Source organism: Pistacia vera, unplaced genomic scaffold (genome assembly GCF_008641045.1).
Source record: "Pistacia vera cultivar Batoury unplaced genomic scaffold, PisVer_v2 Contig1089, whole genome shotgun sequence".
Classification (NCBI taxonomy): Eukaryota; Viridiplantae; Streptophyta; class Magnoliopsida; order Sapindales; family Anacardiaceae; genus Pistacia; species Pistacia vera.
This window is the reverse complement of record NW_022195125.1, coordinates 141494-160780: the sequence shown is the minus strand read 5'-3', so window position 1 is coordinate 160780 and position 19287 is coordinate 141494. Positions and strand designations below refer to the sequence as shown.

The window sequence follows — 19287 nt, the reverse complement described above, 5'->3', positions numbered from 1 at the left end:
AGTTTGGGTGAAGTGGGCCTTACACCAATGAAATTAGGAATCATGACTTAATTATTAAAATCAGAATCAGAAACCCACTTAATGCAAAAAAAGAAGCCTCTTGCAAATCATACACCCCTTTCTCAGTATATGTCTTTTTTTTCTTTAGAGTCCTTTTCTTTGGATCAATCTGATCTTGAAATAAAGAGCAAAGAAAAGAGGAAAAAAACAAAGCTTTAAAAGCTAGAAAACGATTCACTTATGTGTCTGGCCAATAGATCTATGCGTTGCCATAACAGTTATATAGTGATTACTTTCTCAAATGCTTACAAGAGAGAAAAACAAAACAAAAAGAAAGAAAAGGGTTAGAGATAGAATCTACAAGCTAATTAATCGTAAACTACTAAAAAGATAATAGAGTAACTAATTGCTCTTTAGATAAGTCTCTCATAGTTCTATAGACTATACTATTCTTCTGTATTACTTTCACCTAAAACCCAATCATACTCCTCAAGTTATTAAAATTCTGAGGGGTTCTTTATTTTACAGACATTGAATGATTCTTTGGTCTGATCTGAAACTTGCAGTGTCGAATTTGACAGGGTCAGCCTCCCCCAGCAACTGAACAACCTCATTCATTGTTGGGCGAACTGCAGGTGCCTTGTTTGTACAACGGATGGCGATCTGAGAACCGAATCATTTCGTCCCCGAATGACCCTAATAATCGCTTGTCATACCTCCATTACTCTGTCCTTGCTTCGATTTTTGTTGAAACCCAGTATATGATATTTTTATTCTCTCCAAAATCTGCCTCTACTGGTTTCCTTCCTGTTATTAGCTCCATTAAACTACTCCGAAACTGTACACATCACACTTGGTTGTTGCTTTGGATGAATATGCGTATTCTGTTACAAGCATCATGACTTTAATCAAATGACTAATAAAATAATAAAATATATGCAATAATTCAGTAATTAAATGATGATAGAATTGGATAGAAATCTACCAGGTGCCAAGTAACCGTAGTCCCTGCAATACTGTGGTGGTGGAATCTTCGCCTCCTCTAGCTTGCAGAATTTTGGCTATTCCGAAGTCTGCAAGTTTAGGCTGATTATTGACATCTAGATATGTTGGTTGACTTGATGTCTCTGTGAATAATTGGTGGCCTCAAACCATGATAAGATACGCCAAACCCGAGCAACACCAAATGCAATTTTATGACGAGTTGGCCAATCCGTTGTGTATCCCTTGTGGAGACGTCCCAAAGGCTTCCATTGCATGTACTCATAAACCAACAAATTGTAATCCAAACTTGAGAAGTAGTATAACTTCACTATGTTTTTGTGTCTGATATTTCCAAGAGTTTCCACCTCTGTTTTCATCACCTTGTCGACAAGTAACTGATCTTGTGAAACAGAATCTTTTGTTCTTTGACTCCACATTCTTCACTGCAATTGTCTCCCACTCTTCAATTCGATTTTATACACCGTCCCATACCTCCTTGCCCCCTTTATTCTTTTCGGTCAGGGCTTCAATGATTTCACGTTGATCGAACTTTAGGTGGAAACTCTTTACATCATATGAAAAAATGCTGAAGAGAAAGTCTCATCATGTTCCATCAGAGCACTTTGTTTCTGAGTCGCGTTTCACAAACAGGATCAGTCCAATGAAAATAAGAAAAGCCGAAATTACTACGCCCAACGGTATTTCGCCTCCTTCGATTGTAAGTTTTAGGACATAAAGGAAAATCTTGATCAGATGATTTAACATGACTGAAACACAGAGACCTGGGTTGCCCGAGCTTTCAACCAAACCCCCTTTAATCAAGAGGGGGGAATTGGACCTGAAGCCGATTGTTTGAAAAGTTATAGAGTTTGGCAACAAGTCGCAGAGACTCTGAGGGATTCCCGGTAGGAGGTTGTTGGAGAGATCAAGCACATTGAGAGATTTTAGGAAGAAAGTGACTTGGGAATGGAAGTTCAGCTTGTTGTTTTGCAAAATCAGCAAATTTAGCTTCTTTAAGTTCCAATTCCTGAAGGTTTTGGACCAGAAAGAAAATTATTACTGAGATCAATTTTCACCAAATTGATACCTCCAGAAATTTCAGAGGTAAGACACCCGAAATCTTGTTGTTGGCATAAACAATTCGGACAAGTTCCTAGCATTTCAATTGTGTTTGCAATTGGACCGCTGAAACCGTGGTAACCAAGTCAATGATTGAAGCGTGGGGAAGACCAAATATACCTTGAGGTATTGTGCCCTCCAAACGGTTTGTGCTGACTCGAAATCTTAAAAGAGTCGTGCACTTTTCTAAACTAGTAGGCAACTCTCCGAGAAAAAGTTTGACAGGACAAGAAGTATTTCAGTTTACCTCCATTGCAGACCTCAGTTGGAAGTGGACCTGATAGCTTGTTTTCTGACACGTCAAGAACAACCATGCTTGAAAATCGCCCCAGATTCTGAGGAACTTCTCCAGTCAGAAAATTGTCGTAAAGTGATAAGATAGTTAAGGTTGTTGAATTTTCAATTGCACTTGGGATTCTCCCGTGAGGCTGTTGTTGTAAAGCTGCAACTCGCAGCTTGGGCAGCCTACAAATGATCTGGAATCTTACCGTCAGCGATTGACAGACATGTCCAAATCTGTGAGCTCCGTCAAGTCCCAGTTCCTCAGGTATAGTGCCAGAAAGGTGCTGATTTAATATAACTCAAGCTGCTGCAGTTCTTCAGCATCCAATCTCTGGAGAATCTGACTCGTGAGAAATTCCCAGATAATTCAAGATCAGTAAGAGAAGTCATGTTTCCATTGATGGCGGGATTCGACCATGCAAGACGCATGTGCCAAGATCTGCTTCTGAGCTTTGTCACCGAGAAATGTTCTCCGGAAGTTGCCATGAATTGAAACCTGGATTTTCTTAAAGTTGAGCACCTCGATTGGAAAGATTGTCACTGAAATGGGGAAGTCGCCTGATGAAAGGTTGTATGAAAGGTCTAGTATCCGTAAAGATTTCAGTGGTGAGAAATCAGGAAGTGTTCCTTATGTATACAAAACTCATTTTGAGCTCTTCCAGGAAAGAGCAATTAACGAAGCTGTCAAAAAAGTTTCCATAGAGATGGTTGTGGTCGAGACGAAGAATACGTAACTGTGGCATGTAAGAGCACACCAGATGGAAACTGACCAGAAAGTGACCAAGCGGAGATGTCAATCTTGTCCACATAACCTTGGTTGTTGCAGCTAATTCCTGAGAAATTGCAGTAAGGTTTCCGTCCATCAATATCCCATCCAATAAACGCATCTCCTGATAGAAGGCCTTCATAAGAACGAAGAACTGAGACTGTTAGCAGTGATGGATTGAGAAGGATGAGGCAGAACGTAAGTAACACAAAAAGGGAAAATAGAGTAGAAGCCATTTAGAGGAAAAGAAAAAGAGAGAAGAGAGGTTTTAGGTAGTTGTTGCAAGGAAGGTAGAGGAAGAGGAGAAGTTTATAAATGGGATGATTGAGGGGATCATTTGGTGCAGCGTAATAAGACCTCGATGACGAAAAAGCAGGTTCCTGCAGTAGTAGAAGAGTGAGATGAAGGGGTGTGCACATCTCATCATAAAGAGGCTTTATGTTTATACCCCACTAACTCATATTCATTTATGTAGAGAATATATCACTAGTGCAAATACTTTTTATTAATATGACTATATATTTGAATAAATATGCATCTGATCCTCATCACTCTATGTTCTCTATATCAGGACCCCTTGATGCGATCTATCAACTTTCTCTTGGATGGCCACAGTTCAAAGTTTTAGCTTTCCATCAGGATCAGCAGCCATGCATGATATGGTATAGTTGCTCCTACTGTCCTACCAGTACTTAATTTTATATATATCAAGCAATACCCATTTTGTTTTAGCATGCCCACTTGTACGGGGTTTCTGTTCATAAATTCAACGCATTATATACTTGCATATTTTATTCATATGCGGATAATGGTGATTTAGTTAATATACCTGTATATATAGCAGATTAGAACAGTGATTACAACTATCAGTCCTATGTTCTTTTGGGACCTGGTGTGGCTAGTAAAGCAACCAACACCAAATCGGCCAAGCATCTTAGGTTTTTTCCTTCTTGAAACCACAGGTCAAATTCTGAAGCATGTGACTGTTTGGCAGGAAATTAAGAGTTGGATCCTACAACTGTAAATGGACATGTTTTTTTGGAATCCTGTTCGGTTATCTCAAATTCTATGCCATGGTTTTTACTTTTTTAGTGGAAATTTGATATTGATCCCGATCAATCTATCCTTGTTTCCTCAACTTAAAGGAATGATGCTTGGCAACAACATAGAACATGTTGTGTCAAATAAAATTGCCCAGTTGACCTTGTTGGGCCAATAAAATGTTGGTTTTCCTTTCCACTATCCCATAGAACCACGTGTAGGAGTTTTTATTGTTTAAGTTTTTTTTGTTCCTGTTCCTCTTGTTTTTCTTTTCAGTGAATGGTGAGAGGATTAGAAAATTCCATGTGAGTGGAGGTTTTTAATATTTAAGTATATAATCGTGTTGGAATTTGCACTATAGGGCAGGGGCAGGGCCTTATTCGGAATCATTTGTTTATATAATAATATATAATATTGATCAAATGTAAAGGTACAGAAGGTCAGTAATGCCTTTTTTTTGATGCATTTGTTGTTATCCCAATAATAATCACATTGCCAAGATCTGCATCTGTCTGGGAGTGGCCTTGCTAAAACTACATAATTTCCTTCCTAAGCCTCCGCCTAAACTTGCTGGATACAAGATAAAAAGGTAAGTTCAGAAAGAACTGAAAATTACTACACAAAGTTTATTCTCTCCTCCTCTGTCTCTTATGGGGAACTAAATTCTTTACAAAAGAAGAAGAAGAAAGAATTTGAATCAATTAAAGGTTTTACAGAAGATATCTACCCTAGCTAGTAAGAATCACCACATATATAATTAGAATAATACCTTGTCTTCCAGTAGAATATTTTCAGAATTTGTTTTTAAATTTATCTCCTATCTGTTTGTGTTGAGATTTTATAGTAAGTTTTAAGCTACAACAATAAAAGTATTGGTAAACAGTTTTTAAAACTGATAAATGAAATTGATTATTATTAATTAAAGGATTCCAATTTCTATATGGGTAGGAGTAGCTTTTTCAAAATCAAATTATTTCTAAACTGATTTTATATTGTAAAATGATAAATATACCCATATATAATATTTCAAATTACAAAACTAACTTAAATAAACATTTGATTTATTACATAAATAATTTCGTAATAATCGACCTCACACCGGTGAACATGGCGCATTGGCACCACATCCAATCCTTAAGGATCAGAAATTTCCGATTCAATTGGATTCTCACGTCGCTTTTGTTCATAGAAGCAGCCAATTTTTTTAGCCTTTTGCAACCAAATATAGGTTGGAATTCAATGATTTAACGGGATTTTATAGATCAAAATATTCTTAGAAACATCAAAATTACTCAAATAGATATTAAGTATCATTTGGCAGTTACAATTTTGAGCTGAATACTCATGAACTAGTTGAAATCAATAAGCTTTTATTTCATGAGGAGGCTCTTTCTTTCCATGTTTAAAATCACTACCATCTATAATGCATCTCAATCTTTCTAAGTTAAAAAGGTGTAGGAGAGATTATATTAAATGAGTTTACTAAAAGTCTTTGCTAAACTATGAATTATAATGTGATTGTAAAACCATGATCAATTACAATCTCTTGTTATAGCTGCCTCAAAAGAGTATTGCCTTTAATCAGAGAGGATCGATTCCTCTTACACCAAACACTAGGACCCACCAGCTGTCTAATGGGCCTAAAAAAGTAGCCCAATGTTAGTTGAGCCCATGATCATTAATGGGAATCTCTCTAGGATAGAAGAGAAGTAGTGCTCAATGATGAAGTGCAAAGCAAAGATGCCCACTTCTCTTGTTAAAAAAAGAAAAAAAAAAACTGGATGAGATGAATTTCCCTCAAATCTTATAGCTCTTTCACCGACAGTTTTAGTTGGAGGAGCTAACAGGCGCCTGAATCCAGAGTGCACAATAGCAAGTCAGGAAAGAAAGCTGAAATTTTTTGGTCTTGGTATGAATTGACAGCCATTTTCTTCATGGGGGGTAATTCATTCTGCTATTTTTTCATTGGAAAAGCAAACAAATCAAAGATGGCCACACAATTTTGATTAGGCTGATTTCATGTTACGGCAGGCCGCGTCCCAGCGCATTATATATTGTATGTATTGTTCCCTCACTTTTGTATAATTATCTCTCTTTTTGAAAAAAAGTTAAAAGGGGATAAGAGTGCTTTGGACAGTCAATTTGATTTCATAGGATGGAGATGGACTATTATTATCATATCATTCAATTGTGCTTTGTTTCTTCAGTCAATTCATATCATAGTTTTACCACATTATTATATTATTAATAAATAATAAACTCCGTTTGGTTCATTATTGGATAGGTTTTAGAATAATTTAAAAAAAAAAGTTAAATTGAATAGGTATTACGATGTAAATTTTAAAAATTACATAATATCTTATATATTTATTTATTTACTAAACACTCTTATAATAAAATATTCAAAGTTAACAAAAACACCCCAATCCACTCATAAATACGGACAGTTTGGTCACCACCGCCGAGAGGGGCCGGAGTTGTCGTACGGCGTATGATCGGCTTGATATTGCTAGTCGTGCGCCGATATGGCCTTTTCCGACCAATCTGCTGCTAGATCTGGCCGCATTTGGTCATTAACGACGGCCAGATCGATCGTCGTTGATGGTCAACGACAAACCTATCCCTGCCGTCGTTGACGACTGTCAACCCCAAAGATCTGGCCGTTGACGTCTAGATCTTTGGTCATAGATATGCCTTTTCCGGCCAGATCCACCATGCCATATCCACCGGTAGTGCTCATTACACCAGATTCCCGCTAACTTCCGGCAATGTGGGCCGGAATCTGGTAATTTGGGTTGATGGGGTGTTGGGGTGTTGTTGTCAATTTAAAAAAAAAATTTGGGGTTTGTTTAGTTAGATTAACAAATTTAGGGGGTTTAAGGAAATTAAAAAATTTAGAATTATATTTTGGAAAAGAGGTGAACAAAACTTAACTTTTTTAGGAATAAGTCTTCCTCTATGTTAAGGATTAGGACTCATTGTTAGTAAAATTTTAGAGAGAATGCATAACTTGCTTCAATCCAGTTATATAATTCCTAATCATAAAACAATGACATACCTAGCCAGGACATTGGACTCTAAATCCAATAACCTAAAAAACTACTTGGTTTGTGGTTGAATGACAAGACCTTAGGTTACCCAAATGTCTTATTCGAGTCTTATCAAGTGGTTACTGGTTACCTATCACAATTATGACTTACATGGTCTATTGGGCATGCAAGCTGGTTCGAACACCTCGATCGTAAATTAAAAAAAAAAAAAAAAATTCATAAAAATAGAAATTTAGACAAATAAGCCACCCGCAAAGTGAAAGTGGTTTTTTTAGGTATCCATTCCTATAACCACCTACAAGTATTGAAGATGCAGGTGATTTGCTTAATTTTTTATTTTTATTATTATTATTTTTTTTTTATAAATTCCAGAAATAGAAACTTGAACTTCATTTCTATTCTCTTTTATAGAGTATGTTGCTGACTTTCCTATCAAGGCTAAAGGTAGAGACTTGTTCATTTGCAATTAACATTAATTCCATCCTCATTTTGTTAATTTTTCTATTATTAATAACAAAGATGAAGCTTTTTTAACAAATAAGTGGGAATTAAAGTAACTACGCTCTTCCAAAATGGTTTACAATTTTGAGCAAACGACATATTCCCACTCGAGGTTTAGCGAAATATCAAGTTATATCTTTGGTTGCATTTATTCCAAATTCTCACTCTTAAAGTAATATCATTTTTTTTATTTTAATAGATTCCCAATTTTTTACAATAACGTAGTGCAATCTAAAGTTACGCGGTGCTTTCTTTGGTAAAAGATGAGCTCATGTTAGAAAAAAATGGCTCACGTTAATAGTATCCAAGCAGACGATTTTTGGTTTTTTCTGCGATTCCAAAATTCAAATCACTTTCGAGACTATGTTGGACTTCTCTACAAAACCTATACATTCATTTGCCGACCTTACTCATTGTTTTTTATTACCTTCAACAGTCAGTAACAGTGTTACTTTAAGAATGAGAATCTGAAATAAATACAATTAGAGATATCAACTTAAAATTTTGCTAAACCTTTGATGAGAATATGTCGTGCACTCTACAATTTTTGACAAACTATTCTATGTATCAACCGTCTAAAGGCTTTGAAGGGTCCACGATGAGTTGGGTGTTCAAGCACGGAGTAACACTGGTACAGCCCTTTTACAAGCACCACAACTCTGATCTGGTATTAATGAGCCAGATCTAAGCTCAATTTTGCACATCCATTTGTGGTTGTTAGTCTTATTGGGCAGGTAGGGAGTAAGCTGTAATGATCCGACAATCTAATGGACTATTGATATCATCTGGCTTACCTAGATTTGTGCCTTTGTGGGCCTTGGGGCTATCACCGCATTTAATTCTTTCTGGAGTCAATACTGATCTGTGGACTATTAACTAAGTTTGGTCAACCACGTGGTTTATGGGGGTCAACACTCAAGATGTTTACTGGAGCCCATGGCTGGGACAAGAACTAATCCAGACCCACATCCCTGACTTTAAGTTGGTCATTAAAAATCTCCGGGGAAAGTAAACCGAAAGAACAGCTATCTGGGAGTAACAACGGCGGTATTCTCTTTTGAGTATTCTTATTCAATCCTAACTTCGACTGCTGACAGCTGCCAGTAAAAACTTAGAAAATAACTTGAAGGGCGTTTTGTTGGTATAACTGCATTGATTAGCGAGCACATGACACCCATAAAAAACAGAAACCCTTTTCAAAGCATGGCAGTTCACCTAAACTGTAGTTCCAGATTTGGAGTATACGCAACTCTTTGTGTGCGCAATTGTATAATTATATGTGTCTTGATATCCTGACCATTACTCTGTCGTGAACGAAATAGAGACAACAATAGGAATAAAATATAATAGTAAAATAAATCAAACAGTAAACAAAGAAAATAACACGCGTGATTTACCCTGGTTCACCTAATGTGAGCTACGTCCAGCTGAGTCAATATTATTGTAATATGTCTCACCTCTCTCGTTTACAATGAATGAATTGCCCTATGATTTGCTATCACCCCCATAACAAAAAAAAAAGTATGTTTATATACTAGATTTAAGAGACTAAACATAGTTTTACAAGGATTCCTATTCTTAAGTCCAACCCAATAAAGAATTAGTAACTTAAAAGAAATCCTACAGCGGTTATACATGGAAAAGCCCAGAACTGCCTACGGGCTCGGGGGCGCTGCCCCCGCGACCCCCGCCCGCTGACCAGGCAGCGGGACCCCCAAGTGCATTTGCGTTACCCATTAATGCTGAAGTAGTCGACAACTCCAACATTCTCCCACTTGGCGAATACTTCACACAATGAAGGCCTACCTCATCAACACACCATGTAAACTTTGCTAAGCTCACAGCCTTGGTAAGAAAATCTGCAGCATTAACAAGTGTATCAACCTTCTCTAACAACACCAATTTTTCCTCTACCTTTTGCCTGATGAAATGGTATTGTATGTCAATGTGTTTTGATCGGAATGAAAGGCAGGATTCTTGGCTAAGTAAATAGCCCCTTGATTGTCACAACTAATCTTCACAGCATCAAGCTTGAAACCAAGCTCTAAACTCAATCTTCGAAGCCACATAGCTTCCTTGCCAGCATGTGTCAATGCCATGTATTCTGCCTCAGTCGATGACAAAGCCACATTACTTTGTCTTTTACTCATCCAACAAACAGCAGCACCAAATAAAGAGAATATACACCCACTTGTGGAACGCCCATTATCGAGATCACCTCCCCAATCAGCATCCACAAAACCTATCACATCTAGCTCATCCCCAGTCGCCATGCCTCCATAACATAATGATAAAGTGGTCGAGACGAAGATACGTAACTGTGGCATGTAAGAGCATACACCAGATGGAAACTGACCAGAAAGTGACCAACGGGAGATGTCAATCTTGTCCACATAACCTTGGTTGTTGCAGCTAATTCCTGAGAAATTGCAGTAAGGTTTCCCTCCATCAATATCCCATCCAGATAAAGCATCTCCTGATAGAGAGGCCTTCATAAGAACGAAGAACTGAGACTGTTAGCAGTGATGGATTGAGAAGGATGAGGCAGAACGGTAAGTAACACAAAAAGGAAGAAAATAGAGTAGAAGCCATTTTAGAGGAAAAGAAAAGAGAGAAAGAGAGGTAGTTAAGGTAGTTGTTGCAAGGAAGGTAGTGAGGAAGAGGAGAAGTTTATAAATGGGAAGATTGAGGGGATCATTTGGTGCAGCAGTAATAAGACCTCGATGACGAAAAAGCAGGTTCCTGCAGTAGTAGAGAGAGTGAGATAGAAAGGGGTGTGCACATCTCATCATAAAGAGGCTTTATGTTTATACCCCACTAACTCATATCATTTATGTAGAGAATATCATCACTAGTGCAAATACTTTTTATTATATAGTGACTATATATTTGAATAAATATGCATCTGATCCTCATCCTCTATGTTCTCTATATCAGGACCCTTGATGCGATCTATCAACTTTCTCTTGGATGGACCAGTTCAAAGTTTTAGCTTTCCATCATGATCAGCAGCCATGCATGATATGGTATATGTTGCTCCTACTGTCCTCACAGTACTTACAATGTTATATATATCAAGCAATACCCATTTTGTTTTAGCATGCCCATTGTACGGGGTTTCTGTTCATAAATTCAACGATTATATACTTGCATATTTTATTCATATGCTGATAATGGTGATTTAGTAATTACCTGTATATATAGCAAGTAGATTAGAACAGTGATTACAACTATCAGTCCTAGTTCTTTTGGGACCTGGTGTGGCTAGTAAAGCAACCAACACCAAATCGGCCAAGCATCTTAGGTTTTTTCCTTCTTGAAACCACAGGTCAAAGTCTGAAGCATGTGAACCTGTTTGGCAGGAAATTAAAGTTGGATCCTACAACTGTAAATGGACATGTTTTTTTGGAATCCTGTTCGGTTATCTCAAATTTCTATGCCATGGTTTTTTACTTTTTAGTGGAAAATTTGATATTGATCCCGATCAATCTACCTGTTTCCTCAACTCTAAAGGAAATGATGCTTGGCAACAACATAGAAACATGTTGTGTCAAATAAAATTGCCCAGTTGACCTTGTTGGGCCAATAAAATGTTGGTTTTCCTTTCCACCATCAGCATAGAACCACGTGTAGGAGTTTTATATGTTTAAGTTTTTTTTTCTGTTCCTCTTTGTTTTTCTTTCAGGTGAATGGATGAGAGGATTAGAAAATTCCAGTGAGTGGAGGTTTTTAATATTTAAGTATATAATCGTGTGGGGAATTTGCACTATAGGCAGGGCAGGGACTTATTCGGAATCATTTGTTATATATATAATATATATATTGATCAAAGTAAAAGGTACAGAAGAGTACAGTAATGCCTTTTTTATGCATTTGTTGTTATCCACATATATTAATCAACATTGCCAAGATCTGACATCTGTCTGGGAGTGGCCTTGCTAAAACTACAATAATTTCTTTCTCTAAGCCTCCGCCTAAACTTGCTGGAAGATACAAGATAAAAAGGTATAGTTCAGAAAGAACTGAAAATTACTACACAGAAAGTTTATTTCTCTCCTCCTCTGTCTCTTATGGGGAACTAAATTCTTTACAAAAAGAAGAAGAAGAGAAAGTTTGAATCAATTAAAGGTTTTACAGAAGAAATCTACCCTAGCTAGTAAGAATCACACATATATAATAGAATAATACCTTGTCTTCCAGTAGAATATTTTCAGAATTTGTTTTTAAATTTATATCTCCTATTATACTGTGTGTGTTTGATTTTTATAGTAAGTTTTAAGCTACAACAATAAAAGTATTGGTAAACAGTTTTTAAAACTGATAAGATTGAAATTGATTATTATTAATTAAAGGATTCCAATTTCTATAATGGGTAGGAGTAGCTTTTCAAAATCAAATTATTTCTAAAGCTGATTTTATATTGTAAAATGATAAATATACCCATATAAATATTTCAAATTACAAAAACTAAATTAAATAAACATTTGATTTATTACATAAATAATTTCGTAATAATCGACCTCAACACGGTGAAGTGGCGCATGCACCACAACCAATCCTTAAGGATCAGAAATTTCCGATTCAATTGGATTCTCACGTCGCTTTTGGTCATAGAAGGCAGCCAAATTTTTTAGCCTTTTGCAACCAAAATATAGGTTGGAATTCAATGATTTAACTGGATTAATAGATCAAAATATTCTTAGAAACATCAAAATTACTCAAATAGATGATAAGTATCATTTGGAGTTACAATTTTTGCTGTAACTCATGAAAACTAGTTGAAATCAATAAGCTTTTATTTCATGAGGAGGGCTCTTTCTTTCATGTTTAAAATCACTACCATCTATAATGCATCTCAATCATTTCTAAGTTAAAAAGGTGTAGGAGTAGATATAATATTAAAATGAGTTTACTAAAAGTCTTTGCTAAACTATGAATTATAATGTGATTGTAAAACCATAGATCTAATAACAAACTCTTTGTATAGCATGCCTCAAAAGAGTATTGCCTTTAATGCAGGGATCGATTCCTCTTACACCAAACACAAGGACCCACCAGCTGTCTAATGGGCTAAAAAAGTAAGCCCAATGGGTTAGTTGAGCCATGATCAATTAATGGGAATCTCTCTAGGATAGAAGAGAAGTAGTGCTCAATGATGAAGTGCAAAGCAAAGATGCCCACTTCTCTGTTAAAAAGAAGAAAAAAAAAAAGCAATGGGATTGCAGATGGAATTTCCTCCAAATCTATAGCTGCTTTCACCGACAGTTTTAGTTGGAGGAGCTAAAACGCGCTGAATCCAGAGTGCACAATAGCAAGTCAGGAAAGAAAGCTGAAAATTTTTGGTTGCTTTGTGATGAATTGACAGCCATTTTCTTCATGGGGGGTAATTCATTCTGCTATTTTTTCATTGGAAAAGCAAACAAATCAAAGTGGCCACACAATTTTGATTAGGCTGATTTCATGTTACGGCAGGCGCGTCCCAGCGCATTATATATTGTATGTATTTGTTCCCTCAACTTTTGTATAATTATCTCTCTTTTTGAAAAGTTAAAAAGGGGATAAGGATATGCTTTGGACAGTCAATTTGATTTCATAGGATGGAGATGGACTATATTATCAGTATCAATTCAATTGTGCTTTGTTCTTCAGTCATAATATTCATAGTTTTACCACATTATTATTATTATATTAAATAATAAAGACTCCGTTTGGTTCATTATTGGATAGGTTTAGAATAATTTAAAAAAAAAAGTAAATTGAATAGGTATTACGATGTAAAATTTTAAAAATTAACATAAATTCTTATATATTTATTTATTTTACTAAACACTCTTATAATAAATATTCAAAGTTAACAAAAACACCCAAATCCACTCATAAATACGGACAGTTGGTCACCACCGCGAGAGGGGCCGGAGTTGTCGTTACGGCGTATGATCGGCTTGATATTGCTGTCGTGCGCCGATATGGCCTTTCCGACCAGATCTGCTGCTAGATTGGCCGCATTTGGTCATTAACGACGGCCAAAGATACGATCGTCGTTGATGGTCAACGGCAAACCTATCCCTGCCGTCGTTGACGACTGTCAACAGCCAAAGATCTGGCCGTTGACGTCTAGATCTTTGGTCATAGATATGCCTTTTCGGCCAGATCCACCATGCCATATTCAGCCGGTAGTGCGTCATTACACCAGATTCCCGCTAACTTCCGGCAATGGTGGCCGGAATCTGGTAAATTGGGTGATGTGGGGTGTTGGGGTGTTGTTGTCAATTTAAAAAAAAAATTTGGGGATTGTTTAGTTAGATTAACAAATTTAGGGGGTTTAAAGGAAATTAAAAAATTTAGAATTATATTTTGGAAAAGAGGTGAAACAAACTTAACTTTTTTAGGAATAAGTCTCCTCTATGTTAAGGATTAGGATCATTGTTAGATAAGATTTTAGAGAGAATGCATAACTTGCTTCAATCCAGTTATATAATTCCTAATCATAAAAAATGACATACCTAGCCAGGACATTGGAATCTAAATCCAATAACCCGAAAAATCACTTGGTTTGTGGTGAATGACAAGACTTAGGTTACCCAAATGTCTTATTCGAGTCTTATCAAGTGGTTACTGGTTACCTATCACAATTATGAATTACATGGTCTATTGGGCATGCAAGCTGGTTCGAACACCTCGATCGTAAATTAAAAAAAAAAAAAAAAAATTCATAAAAATAGAAATTTAGACAAATAAGCCACCCGCAAAGTGAAAGTGGTTTTTTTAGGTATCCATTCCTAAACCACCTACAAGTATTGAAGATGCAGGTGATTTGCTTACGTCCCCGAATGACCCTAATAATCGCTTGTCAAATACCTCCATTACTCTGTCCTTGCTGTCAATTTTTGTTGAAACCCAGTATATGATATTTTTATTCTCTCCAAAATCTGCCTCTACTGGTTTCCTTCCTGTTATTAGCTCCATTAAAACTACTCCGAAACTGTACACATCACACTTGGTTGTTGCTTTAGATGAATATGCGTATTCTGTTACAAGCATCATTGACTTTAATCAAATGACTAATTATTAAACCAATAATAAAATATATGCAATAATTCAGTAATTAAATGATGATAGAATTGGATGAGAAATCTACCAGGTGCCAAGTAACCGTAGGTCCCTGCAATAACTGTGGTGGTGGAATCTTCGCCTCCTCTAGCTTGCAGAATTTTGGCTATTCCGAAGTCTGCAAGTTTAGGCTGATTATTGACATCTAGTAAGATGTTGGTTGACTTGATGTCTCTGTGAATAATTGGTGGCCTCAAACCATGATGAAGATACGCCAAACCCTGAGCAACACCAAATGCAATATTATGACGAGTTGGCCAATCCAGTTGGATGTATCCCTTGTGGAGAGCGTCCCAAAGGCTTCCATTTCGCATGTACTCATAAACCAACAAATTGTAATCCAAACTTGAGAAGTAGCAGTATAACTTCACTATGTTTTTGTGTCTGATATTTCCAAGAGTTTCCACCTCTGTTTTCATCACCTTGTCGACAAGTAACTGATCTTGTGAAACAGAATCTTTTGTTCTTTGACTCCACAATTTCTTCACTGCAATTGTCTCTCCACTCTTCAATTCGATTTTATACACCGTCCCATATCCTCCTTGCCCCACTTTATTCTTTTCGGTCATGGCTTCAAAGATTTCACGTTGATCGAAGCTTATTAGGTGGAAACTCTTTACATCATATGAAAAGAATGCTGAAGAGAAAGTCTCATCATGTTCCATCAGAGCACTTTGTTTACTGAGTCGGCGTTTCACAAACAGGATCAGTCCAATGAAAATAAGAAAAGCCGAAATTACTACTGCCCACACGGTATTTCGCCTCCTTCGATTGTAAGTTTTAGGACATAAAGGAAAATCTTGATCAGATGATTTAACATCGACTGAAACACAGAGACCTGGGTTGCCCGAGAAGCTTTCAACCAAACCCCCTTTAATCAAAGAGGGGGGAATTGGACCTGAAAGCCGATTGTTTGAAAAGTTGATAGAGTTTGGCAACAAGTCGCAGAGACTCTGAGGGATTTTCCCGGTGAGGAGGTTGTTGGAGAGATCAAGCACATTGAGAGATTTTAGAGAAGAAAGTGACTTGGGAATGGAAGAATTCAGCTTGTTGTTTTGCAAAATCAGCAAATTTAGCTTCTTTAAGTTGCCAATTCCTGAAGGTATTGGACCAGAAAGAAAATTATTACTGAGATCAATTTTCACCAAATTGATACCTCCAGAAATTTCAGGAGGTAAGACACCCGAAATCTTGTTGTTTGGCATAAACAATTCGGACAAGTTTCTAGCATTTCTAATTGTGTTTGCAATTGGACCGCTGAAACCGTTGTAACCCAAGTCAATGATTGAAGCGTGGGGAAGACCAAATATACCTTGAGGTATTGTGCCCTCCAAACGGTTGTTGCTGACTCGAAATCTTAAAAGAGTCGTGCACTTTTCTAAACTAGTAGGCAACTCTCCAGAGAAAAAGTTTGACAGGACAAGAAAGTATTTCAGTTTACCTCCATTGCAGACCTCAGTTGGAAGTGGACCTGATAGCTTGTTTTCTGACACGTCAAGAACAACCATGCTTGAAAATCGCCCCAGATTCTGAGGAACTTCTCCAGTCAGAAAATTGTCGTAAAGTGATAAGATAGTTAAGGTTGTTGAATTTTCAATTGCACTTGGGATTTCTCCCGTGAGGCTGTTGTTGTAAAGCTGCAAGACTCGCAGCTTGGGCAGCCTACAAATAGATTCTGGAATCTTACCCGTCAAGCGATTGACAGACATGTCCAAATCTGTGAGCTCCGTCAAGTTTCCCAGTTCCTCAGGTATAGTGCCAGAAAGGTGCTGATTGTAATATAACTCAAGCTGCTGCAAGTTCTTCAGCAATCCAATCTCTGGAGGAATCTGACTCGTGAGAAAATTCCCAGATAATTCAAGATCAGTAAGAGAAGTCATGTTTCCTATTGATGGCGGGATTCGACCATGCAAGACGCATGTGGCCAAGATCATGCTTCTGAGCTTTGTCAACCGAGAAATATTCTCCGGAAGTTGCCATGAATTGAAACCTGGATTTTCATTAAAGTTGAGCACCTCAAGATTGGAAAGATTAGTCACTGAAATGGGGAAGTCGCCTGTGAAGAGGTTGTATGAAAGGTCTAGTATCCGTAAAGATTTCAGTGGTGAGAAATCAGGAAGTGTTCCTTTGAGGTATACAAAACTCATTTTGAGCTCTTCCAGGAAAGAGCAATTGACGAAGCTGTCAAAAAAGTTTCCATAGAGATGGTTGTGGTCGAGACGAAGAATACGTAACTGTGGCATGTAAGAGCATACACCAGATGGAAACTGACCAGAAAGTGACCAACGGGAGATGTCAATCTTGTCCACATAACCTTGGTTGTTGCAGCTAATTCCTGAGAAATTGCAGTAAGGTTTCCGTCCATCAATATCCCATCCAGATAACGCATCTCCTGATAGAGAGGCCTTCATAAGAACGAAGAACTGAGACTGATTAGCAGTGATGGATTGAGAAGGATGAGGCAGAACGGTAAGTAACACAAAAAGGAAGAAAATAGAGTAGACAGCCATTTTAGAGGAAAAGAAAAGAGAGAAAGAGAGGTAGTTAAGGTAGTTGTTGCAAGGAAGGTAGTGAGGAAGAGGAGAAGTTTATAAATGGGAAGATTGAGGGGATCATTTGGTGCAGCAGTAATAAGACCTCGATGACGAAAAAGCAGGTTCCTGCAGTAGTAGAGAGAGTGAGATAGAAAGGGGTGTGCACATCTCATCATAAAGAGGCTTTATGTTTATACCCCACTAACTCATATTCATTTATGTAGAGAATATTATCACTAGTGCAAATACTTTTTATTATATAGTGACTATATATTTGAATAAATATGCATCTGATCCTCATCACTCTATGTTCTCTATATCAGGACCCCTTGATGCGATCTATCAACTTTCTCTTGGATGGCCACAGTTCAAAGTTTTAGCTTTCCATCATGATCAGCAGCCATGCATGATATGGTATATGTTGCTCCTACTGTCCTACACAGTACTTATAATTATATATATCAAGCAATACCCATTTTGTTTTAGCATGCCCACTTGTACGGGGTTTCTGTTCATAAATTCAACGCATTATATACTTGCATATTTTATTCATATGCTGATAATGGTGATTTAGTTAATATACCTGTATATATAGCAAGTAGATTAGAACAGTGATTACAACTATCAGTCCTATGTTCTTTTGGGACCTGGTGTGGCTAGTAAAGCAACCAACACCAAATCGGCCAAGCATCTTAGGTTTTTTCCTTCTTGAAACCACAGGTCAAAGTCTGAAGCATGTGAACATGTTTGGCAGGAAATTAAGAGTTGGATCCTACAACTGTAAATGGACATGTTTTTTTGGAATCCTGTTCGGTTATCTCAAATTTCTATGCCATGGTTTTTTACCTTTTTAGTGGAAACTTTGATATTGATCCCGATCAATCTATCCTTGTTTCCTCAACGTCCAAAGGAAATGATGCTTGGCAACAACATAGAAACATGTTGTGTCAAATAAAATTGCCCAGTTGACCTTGTTGGGCCAATAAAATGTTGGTTTTCCTTTCCACTATCAGCATACGAACCACGTGTAGGAGTTTTTATATGTTTAAGTTTTTTTTCTGTTCCTCTTTGTTTTTCTTGTTCAGGTGAATGGATGAGAGGATTAGAAAATTCCATGTGAGTGGAGGTTTTTAATATTTAAGTATATAATCGTGTTGGGGAATTTGCACTATGAGGGCAGGGACCTTATTCGGAATCATTTGTTTATATAATAATATATATATATATTGATCAAAGTAAAAGGTACAGAAGAGTACAGTAATGCCTTTTTTTTATGCATTTGTTGTTATCCACATATATATAATCAACATTGCCAAGATCTGACATCTGTCTGGGAGTGGCCTTGCTAAAACTACAATAATTTCTCTTCTCTAAGCCTCCGCCTAAACTTGCTGGAATGATACAAGATAAAAAGGTATTAGTTCAGAAAGAACTGAAAATTACTACACATAAAGTTTATTCTTTCCTCCTCTGTCTCTTATGGGGAACTAAATTCTTTACAAAAAGAAGAAGAAGAAAGAATTTGAATCAATTAAAGGTTTTACAGAAGAAAATCTACCCTAGCTAGTAAGAATCACCACATATATAATTAGAATAATACCTTGTCTTCCAGTAGAATATTTTCAGAATTTGTTTTTAAATTTATATCTCCTATATATACTTGTGTGTGTTTGAGATTTTTATAGTAAGTTTTAAGCTACAACAATAAAAATACTTGGTAAACAGTTTTTAAAACTGATAAAGATTGAAATTGATTATTATTAATTAAAGGATTCCAATTTCTTATAATGGGTAGGAGTAGCTTTTCAAAATCAAATTATTTCTAAAGCTGATTTTATATTGTAAAATGATAAATATACCCATATATAATATTTCAAATTACAAAACTAACTTAAATAAA

At 36.7% G+C, this 19287-nt stretch overlaps 1 protein-coding gene across 2 annotated transcripts; it reads right to left on the bottom strand.

Moving 5' to 3' along the window:
* Nucleotides 1–396: 396 nt before the first annotated feature.
* LOC116135221 (receptor protein-tyrosine kinase CEPR1-like) lies at nt 397–17532 on the bottom strand. Of its 2 annotated transcripts, XM_031420920.1 has the most exons (3): nt 14882–17528; nt 14579–14771; nt 397–695 (listed from the first exon to the last, which is right to left on the bottom strand). In XM_031420920.1, the coding sequence occupies exons 1-3, from the start codon at nt 17361–17363 to the stop codon at nt 611–613; spliced, it is 2760 nt and encodes a 919-aa protein (XP_031276780.1). In that variant the 5' UTR covers nt 17364–17528; the 3' UTR covers nt 397–610. The 2 variants fall into 2 exon arrangements, with proteins under 2 accessions (XP_031276780.1, XP_031276786.1); XM_031420926.1 differs by lacking the exons at nt 397–695; nt 14579–14771 and adding an exon at nt 789–884 and having other exon boundaries at nt 14882–17532.
* Between the last annotated feature and the right edge of the window lie 1755 nt (nt 17533–19287).

Bases quoted from the DNA above. Each gene is read 5' to 3' on its own strand.
- LOC116135221 (XM_031420920.1), bottom strand. From the start codon at position 17,363: ATGGCTGTCTACTCTATTTTCTTCCTTTTTGTGTTACTTACCGTTCTG. The intron at 14,772-14,881 runs GTAGATTTCTCA...TGCTTGTAACAG, and splicing joins CTACGGTTACTTGGCACCTG to AATACGCATATTCATCTAAA. The intron at 696-14,578 runs GTCATTCGGGGA...GCGATTATTAGG, and splicing joins TTTGACAAGCGATTATTAGG to GTCATTCGGGGACGAAATGA.